General features: G+C 36.5%; 1 protein-coding gene across 1 annotated transcript; it reads right to left on the bottom strand.

The window, feature by feature from the left end:
* Positions 1-6,906: 6,906 nt before the first annotated feature.
* Positions 6,907-8,889, bottom strand: LOC108478722 (uncharacterized). Its single transcript, XM_017781194.2, has 2 exons — positions 8,751-8,889; positions 6,907-8,222 (listed from the first exon to the last, which is right to left on the bottom strand). The coding sequence occupies exons 1-2, from the start codon at positions 8,806-8,808 to the stop codon at positions 7,126-7,128; spliced, it is 1,155 nt and encodes a 384-aa protein (XP_017636683.1). The 5' UTR covers positions 8,809-8,889; the 3' UTR covers positions 6,907-7,125.
* Positions 8,890-9,315: the final 426 nt, after the last annotated feature.

The following is a 9,315-nucleotide window of genomic DNA, read 5'->3' as shown; positions in this document are numbered from 1 at the left end:
AGACCTAAAATGGGTGACAAGACAACACCGAGTGAGTTTACAACTCAGTAAGTCATAAGCATTCGTCAATCCACTGATAAAATTACTACTACATGTACAACAAATGAAACTAGGTACTCGTCCATATCGAATCTATACCATAATACCTCGAACCTTTCGGTCCAATCTCGTACCAATTCATACATCCACATTTCATATTCTACACAACAAGATAATCAAGCATTTTTACACATTAACTCAATTTCCAGCACAACCATACAATTTCAATCATCACATAGATTTAAGGCTTACCGAATTCAACCCCAAGCATGAACGTATTCTCTATTCGTCATGAGCTCGAGGTACTTACCCGATCCGCTGTCCGTGATCAACTCGATAATATCGCACACTCAGTGCCAATAGTGATGCAAAAGCATATAATAAGTCCGCACACTTAGTGCTATATAATCAGCTCGCACACATAGTGCTATATAATCAAATTCGCACACTTAGTGCTGTACAAATTTTAAACCCGACACTTAGTGCCAATCTTGTCACCGTGTCCATTTATACCCGCACACTTAGTGCCAAGACCAATACTTTATGCATTTTACTACCTTTATACATTCAACGATGGCATCATTCCATACACATACATTTCCACTTACACATCAATTCATTAAACACAATTGCATATATATTATGATCATTTAAATCAATACCAAATATATGCTTTATGACTAACCTCGGATGTTATCGCATCGCCTTCAACGGCTATTCAATTACTTTGTCTTTCCCTTGTCCAACTTTGATCCTTTGAGTTCTTGAGCTAAATCAAACAAATTTACTTCTCAATCAAACACACACATACGGCAACCATATTTTGCTTTTAACACATTCGGTCACTTGGGTGACCTATTTAACTTTCAAACATTCATTTTAAATTCTTAGTTAAATAATGCCAATACCATTAACTACTAATGCCACACACTCACGTATGCATAAAATTAACCCTTACATGACCTATAGCTAATTCGGTCATTCGCCTTTCAAGCTTATCAAGCTTCATATCATGCTTCCTTGGCGAATATACATATAAGCACAATGTAGCATTTTTATTCATTTCATGATACATTCGGCCTTGGCATAATTTTCATTAAAAATCCCTATTAGCCACTTTTAAAATGCTAATGTTACAAGAAAGGTTACCCAAATTCACATTCGGCAACTACACATACACAAGCCAATTTTTCTTCCTATCATCAAATTTAACACGAATCACAAACTTAAACCCTCAATAGCTACTATGGTCGAATAGATCCTTTCAATTCCATTTAACTACCATAAATTTAAAGTATTTAAATCAAGTTCATGAGTTTCTAATGCAAGAATTCGCCAACCTACTAACCTTAACACCCACATTCGCAAGTGACCACATGCACACTCTCATAGCCAATTTCCATATTACCAAAATCCTCAATACACATATTCCCCTTATTCAACTTTAATCTAAGCTCCCTACTCACAAAACACAAGGAATAGAAATCATCTTCTAAGTTTCCTACCTTAGCCGAATGGCCAAATCACCACAAGGATCTAAATACACACATGGGCTCAATCAAAGACCTATCCATCAACTAAATTTTTATGAAATCTCAAAGAATTTACTTAAAACTTACCTCAATCAAACAAGTAGAAGACCGAATACCTAGCTTCTTCTCCCCCCTTTTTCCCTTCCTTTAGTTCTTGACAAGAAGAACAAAACATAACCAAATTTCTCCTTTCTTCCCTTTATCAATTTCCCCTCTTCTATTCGGCCAAGACACCAAGGATGAGCAACAAAACTTTTTTTTTCTTTCTTTCTTTGCTTTTGTTTCTCTCATGTACGGCAAGGGGGAAAGCATCCACACTCTTTTTTTTTGTTATCATCATTTTCCTTTTTCCATTTCTTTAATGCTAACTTTCTTATTTTATTGTTTCCTACATGCATCACTAGTCTAACATGTTGGAGACATGTTTCCACCCATAGCATGGCCGGCCATCTTGCTTCATTTTGGCTAATTTGACATGCAAGGACAACACCTTCCCACATGTATTAATAGGCCACCTTACATTTGCCTAGCACATTTCTAAATTTTCTCACATAAGTCCTATTTGATAAAAATTCACTTACAATTAACAAAATCCAAACATGAAATTTTCACACATGCATGTATACATATAATGAGCATCAATTATGATGGTTAATTATTTTTATGACTCGGTTTAGTGGTCCCGAAACCACTTTCCGGCTAGGGTCAATTTAGGGATGTCACAATTACATCTGCATTTGTCCAACGAAATTTTGCAGGATGTGATGAAAGAGAAAACTGCCGCTGCATTATGGAAGAGGCTAGAACAAATATGTATGTCGAAAACTCTAACAAGCAAGTTGCATATGAAGCAGTGTCTTTATGCTCATCGTTTGGAGGAAGGTGCGTCTGTACACGAACACTTAACAATGTTTAAAGAAATTCTCTCAAACTTGGAGGCCATGGAGGTTCAGTATGATAAGGAAGATCTAGGGTTGATTCTACTTTGTTCGTTGCCCTGCCTTATTCAACCTTTAGAGACACGATTTTATATAGCCATGAGTCTCTCACAGTTGATGAGGTTTATGATTCTTTAACCTCGTATGATAAGATGAAGCATCTTGTGGTTAAACCCAACTCTCGTGGAGAGGGTCTCATTGTTCGTGGGAGACAAGACCGGAATGTTGATGGTGATCGTGGTAGAACACAGAACGGAATCCTCGTGGTAAATCTAAGGGTAGATCGAAATCTTCAAACAGAGGTAAAACTTGCAACTTCGCAAGAAGAAAGGGCACATTAAATCGAGTGCTATAAGCTACAAAATAAGATTAAAAGGAGGTCATGAATCAAAGGGAAAACAAATGAAAAATTCGGTGAAGTGATGTTGTAGAAGACTACGGCGATGGTGAACTTCTAGTTGCTTCACAATGATTCTAAAGTGCGAGGAGTGGATACTTGATTCAGCTGCACCTTCCACATGAGTCCCAATCGGGATTGGTTTACAACTTATGAAACAAGATCTCAAGGTGTTGTTTTGATGGGAAATAATGCTTCATGTAAAATCGCAGTGTTGGAACAATTAAAGTTAAGATGTTTGATGGAGTTGTCGAACACTTAGTGACGTGCGGCATGTTCCGAATTGAAAAGAAATTTAATTTCGTTGAGTACTCTTGATTCAAAAGGGTACAGATACACAAATGAAAGTGGGGTTTTAAAGATTTCAAAGGGTCCCTTGTTGTGATGAAAGGGCAAAGAAATATTGCCAAGTTATATGTTTTACTGTGGTTCTATCATATCGGTGATGCAATTGCCGCTTCTCTTCCTTGTCGATGATGATATTACTAAACTTTGGCATATGCGCCTAGGGCATATGAGTGAGAATGGCATGGCGTAATTAAGCAAAGAGGACTTCTTAATGGGCAAGGAATTTGCAAACCGAATTTCGTGAGCACCGTGTTTTTTGGGAAGCAAAGAGAGTTCGATTCACTAGAGGAATCCATAACACGAAGGAAACGTTGGAGTATATCCATTCGATCTGTGGGGCCGTCCAGAGTGCCTTCGAGAGGTGGAGCTAATTATATGCTAACCTTTATTGATGATTTTTCCGTAAAAGTTTGGGCGTTCTTCCCAAGCGTAAAAGCGATGTGTTTTCCACATTTAAGTCTTGGAAAATTATGATTGAAAAACAGACGGAAAACAGATAAAATACCTCCGCATGCATAATGGCTTAGAGTTCTGCTCGATGAGTTTAATAGATTGTGCAAGTCGGAAGGATCATGAGACACTTGACAATTCGTCATACTCCACAAAAAAGCGGCGTTGCGAGCGAATGAACGAACGATCATGGAGAAGGTTCGATGTATGTTGTCAAATGCCAACTTACCAAGTCATTTTGGGCGTGATGCGACCTCATCGCATGTTTTTGATCAACCGATCTCCATCCGCTGCCATTGAGAAAAAGACTCCACAAGAGGTATGGTCCGTAATCCCGCTAATTATTCGATTTAAAGATTTTGGGTGTCCTGCATATGCTCATGTTGATAATGGAAAATTGGAACCGAGATCCATTAAATGCGTTTTCTTGGTTATAAAGTGGTGTAAAAGGCTATAAGTTATGGTGTCCCAAAATAGAAAAGTTGTGATTAGCAGAGATGTTGTTTTTGATGAAACTCCTATGCTACCTAACTTATCTCTTAAAGACTCTTCCAATAAAGAAAACCAAAAGCGGTGGAGCATCGATTAATACGTAATCAACTCCTCAAGCCAAGACAAAAATTGAGAATAGAGTTGCTTCTTCACCGTAATACTCTATCGCCAAAAACAGACAAGAAGAGAAATTAAACCTCTAAAGAAGTATGCCGAGGTTGATCTAGTTGCTTATGCTTTAAATGTGGTGAAGATATAGATGCTAATCAAGAGCCATTTAATTATTCGAGGCGATTAGTCGTGAAGACTCGTAAAAGTGGATGTTTGCTATGCAAGAGGAGATGGAATCACTCCACAAAAATGTAACATGGGATCTTGTAAAACTTCCTAAAGGTAAAAAGGTCATTCGTTGTAAATGGGTGTTTAAAAGAAAGAAGGGACTCCAGAGTTGAAGAACCCGGATATAAAGCAAGGCTTGTTGCAAAGGGTTACAATCAAATTCCGTGAGTGGACTTCACAGATGTGTTCTCTCCAGGTTGTTAAGCATAGTTCGATTCGAGCTTTGCTTGGTATTGTTGCCATGCATGATTTGGAGCTTGAGCGGTTAGATGTAAAAGCGCATTTTTGCATGGAGAACTTGAGGAAGATATTTACATGCAACAACTAGAGGGTTTTATAGTCTCGAAAAAGAGGACTATGTTTGCTTGTCAAAAAGTCCCTTTACGGTTTGAAACAATCACCAAGACAAGGGTACAAGAGGTTTGATTCCTTTATGACTTCTCATGATTTCAAAAGAAGTAGTTTTGACAGTTGTGTCTACTTTAAGAAAAAAATGATGGTTCTTTTGTGTATCTACTTCTTTATGTTGATGACATGTTGATAGCAACAAAAGATAAAAGAGAGATAAGAAAGGTTAAAGCCCAACTAAGTGAAGAATTTGAGATGAAAGATTTAGGACCAAAAAAGAAGATACTTGGTATGGAGATTCTCGAGATAGAGAAGCAAGTAAATTGTACCTAAGTCGGAAGGGTACATTGAGAAAGTTCTTTGCGAGTTCAATATGCAGAGTGCTAAGCTCGTTAGTACTCCTTTAGCGACCCATTTCGGACTTTCATCGGCCTTATCTCCTCAATCGATAATGAGATTGAGTACATGTCACATGTTCCATACTCTAGTGCAAGAGGATCTCTCATGTATGCTATGGTTTGTTCACGTCCAGATTTATCATATGCGGTCAAGGTAGCTTAGCGATACATGGCGAATCTCGGTAAAGAACACCGGAAAGCGCTTCAATGGATTTTAAGATACTTACGAGGCACTACTAATGTTTGCTTACGCTTTGGAAGAACTAAAGATGGAGTTATAGGGTATGTTGATGCTGATTTTGCTGGAGACCTTGATAGAAGAAGATCTCTCACAGTTACGTCTTTACAATCGGAGGTTGTGCAATTAGTTGGAAAGCCACTTTGCAAACTACATCGCTTTGTCTACCACGTCGAGTACATGGCGATTCTTGAGGCTTGTAAAGAAGCTATTTGGTTGAAGGGACTATTTAGTGAACTCAATGAAGACCTTCAAATCAAGACAAGATTTTGTGACAATGAGTGCCATCTTTCTTACAAAAGATCAAATGTTTCATGAGAGAACAAAACACATTGATATTCGGTATCATTTTGTTCGTGATATTATTGCTCGTGGTGATATTGTTGTGAGCAAAATTAGCACTCATGAAAATCCCGCAGATATGATGACTAAGTCACTTCCTATAACCAAGTTTGAGCATTGCTTAGACTTGGTTGGTGTTCATTGTTGAAGTTAAACCCTTAAGGGTTTTTGGAAGAGGTGAAGAACTTGTTTATTGAAAGTTCGCGATGAAGAACTTGTTCATTGAGAATTTGTGTCAAGGTGGAGATTGTTAGAATTAAGTGACCCAAATTCTTATTTAAATAAAATACGATGGAAAATAAAATAAAAGTAAAATCCATATAGAACTAGACTTCTTTTATTTTATTTTAGAATAAGGTTTTAAACCTTATTAAACTCCATCTATTTTATATTGATTAGATAAGGTGTTTCAATCCTACTAGAATATGGCTTTGCAAGCCTATAAATAGACATAGTCTATTCCTCTTGTATTTGAGTAAAAATTTTTCGACATAGTGAATTTTCTTCTCCTCTGCCCGTGGTTTTTTTCCCGAAAGGGTTTCCACGTAAAATTTATGTGTTCTTTATTTTTATTTATTTTATTCTATTTTATTTTTCACATTACTCTTCCCCATCAAATTTGAAATTTAAAAGAAATTAAGATGAAATTACGTCAAATAATAATCACATCAGTCCAGTTATTAGACATTAATTGACATTTCCCATCCATATCCATTCCTCCCAACTTTTCTTTTTTGGGAATAAATTGCATTCTTCCAAATTCTTTTTCTTTCTGGGATTGCTTTATTTTATTGTAATAAAAGATATTACTAATATCATAAATATATTCTTATACAGCCCATACAACAGTTTGAGTTCGGCTGACAGAGATGATAACTGTCCTTGTTTGGTTTTAATGACAGACTGACGTGTCACGAATTGCCGTTTTCACGTCTTGTTTAAAGTTCGACACTTTAATATCATAACCACGCCCACCACCACCTATCACCGCTCTGCTACTATTTTTCCCATCAATATATATATATATTTACCTCATAAACCTGAATTCAGAATTTTCTTTTTTAAATTTAAAACTTCAATAATTAACAAACTGCAAATCTCACAACACACAGTGAGACACAGATTTTATAGGTACAACAGCCTGCAATTTGAAGCATCTAAAAGAACAAAAATATAAACCAAAAAGAACAAAAAAAGTTGAAAAATGATGAAAGTAAAGAAAAAGGGAAGCATGCGAGAGATTGTTCATTGAGTCTTTTTTTCTTCAAGCCTCATCAACAAAGCTTGCATGTGAAAGCTCCTTTAACCATTCATACGTTCGATGACGTGACAAAACTCGCTTTTCTTTCATTTTCTTCTTTATCTTCACTTCTTGCAGTAGCTTCGTTTTTTCTTCCATGGCGGCTTGAAACATTGCTTTCTCTTTCTCACTCTTCTTCTTTATCATCATACTTTTGATGACTGCTATTTTGTTCAATGGAACTGTTTCAACTACATTAACTGAGCATTTACATCCACTAAACAACCCTTTTCTTAAGAACCCTTTGATCGAATCTAGCTGACTGTTACTGCTATTACAACTGCTGTTCCGGCTGACAGAATTTCGACTCGGATTATTGTTGTTGTTGGTCCGAATTTTCAACTCGTGGAATTCAAGTTCTGGTGCTCGAACCAAGCCTAACCTGAAAAAATCCCACACCGATGATGATGTCTGGTTTCGACTGCTGCTGATATTCATTGGTCGAGTTTTGGACAACCTTATCTGGGGTTTTGGACTTGGATGTGTGTTGAAGTTGTTTATGGATTTGTTTGGATTTGATTTGTAACTGGTAACTGAATTGAAACTTGTTGCTGCTGTAACTGTGGTGGAGTTACTGCTATTTGTTGAGTAATGGCTACTTCCAGTGCTACTGCTTCTGCTACTACTAGTGACACTTGTGAACCTACTTAAGGAACCATGGTCCATGGACTCAGACCTTGGCTTGTTCTGGCTATCTTGACGGTGGCACCATGTTAGGCTACTGTCTGAACTAATTGAGACACATAAGGGCAGAATTTGGCCTTTAAAGAACACTTCGTCAGCTGCACACATTTCAGGTTTTGTTGACAAACAGCCATCCCATGAGCCAAAGTTGAAATCTTCCTCGGTTTTAATGGCTTGGGATTCAACATCTTCTTCATTCCTTGGCTGGATTTGGTTCTCTTCTTTAATCAAATTGACTGGCAAATCACACAATGACAATGCTTCTTCTTCTTCCTCCTCAGCTTCCCATTTTTGTTCTTCATCACAGTTACTTGCAGCACTCTCCATGGCTTGAAACTTCAAAAACTTCATGTAACTTAAACTCTCTTTAGGTCTTGCTGAGAAGTAACAAAGGGAGCAGAAAGTGGAGTATTATATAAGCTAGGAAGAGCAAGGTAATAGTGAGTAAAGAGGGAGACAAGTGGAATAAAAGAAGTAAAAAAGTTACTGTCAAAAGGAGCAATAAAGAAAGAAAGGAAAACACAGAGGCAAAAGAGTGCAGGTGAAGAAAACAGCATGCTGCTGTTCTTGTTTGGGAGTGAAACAAGAGGGGTCTATCAGGTTGGCCATTACCCAAACTAGTATTTATGCACTCTCACTTTCATCAATACTATTGTCGAGGACAAAGGAGGAGGGCGGGGGGGAGGGGTTAGATTTCATGCTCTAGTGGGGCTCATAACATGCAATCCAATTACCCTCCCTTTGCAAATTATGATATTTTTATTTGTAAAAAATAATTTTGGTTTAGAGGACCAAATTTGGAAGGCAAAGTTGAAATTGGAATTTTGAGTTAATTCAAAGTGTTAGACAGTGATAAAAATGAAATGATAAAGTTACATGGTTGCAGTTGACATTATCGAACATACCTGGTTTGTTTTGCTTTTCTGTTGTGACAAAACATGTCCAAAAGGCAGGAAGAAACATGTTCTTTCTTTATGCTTTTCCTTTTCTTTCTAAAAATATGGTAGGATGGGTTTAGAAGAAGGTTGAAGATGATGTAAGTCGAATCTTAAATTTATTGAATGATATTTTTTAAAAATAAATAGGTGACAAGTGGCAGTGGACTGGAGTTTGAAAATTGAAATTGAAAAGATTCTGCATGATATGGCATTCAAAGTCGTTTGTTGGATTGCAATTATGGATATGGACGTGTATTACCATCTCTTTAATTGTGGTTTAATAAATTTTTATCATGCCAAAATCAGGTTAGGCATTTGAATTCATTGCAATTTTTATGTTTTTTTTAAATGTTTTTGTTTTTTCTAGGTTAAGAGATAAATATTAAAATTATATATAAATTTTGATTTAATGTGATTTGATATATGAAAGTTGATTTTGTATAATTATATACATTACATTTAGATTTTGATTAAAATGTTTACATAAAATTTTATTTTAATTCCATTGTATACATTTAATGAATAACATCAA

The sequence above is a fragment of the Gossypium arboreum genome, chromosome 12 (assembly GCF_025698485.1).
Source record: "Gossypium arboreum isolate Shixiya-1 chromosome 12, ASM2569848v2, whole genome shotgun sequence".
NCBI classification, from domain to species: Eukaryota; Viridiplantae; Streptophyta; class Magnoliopsida; order Malvales; family Malvaceae; genus Gossypium; species Gossypium arboreum.
This window is presented reverse-complemented; position numbering and strand designations above follow the sequence as displayed.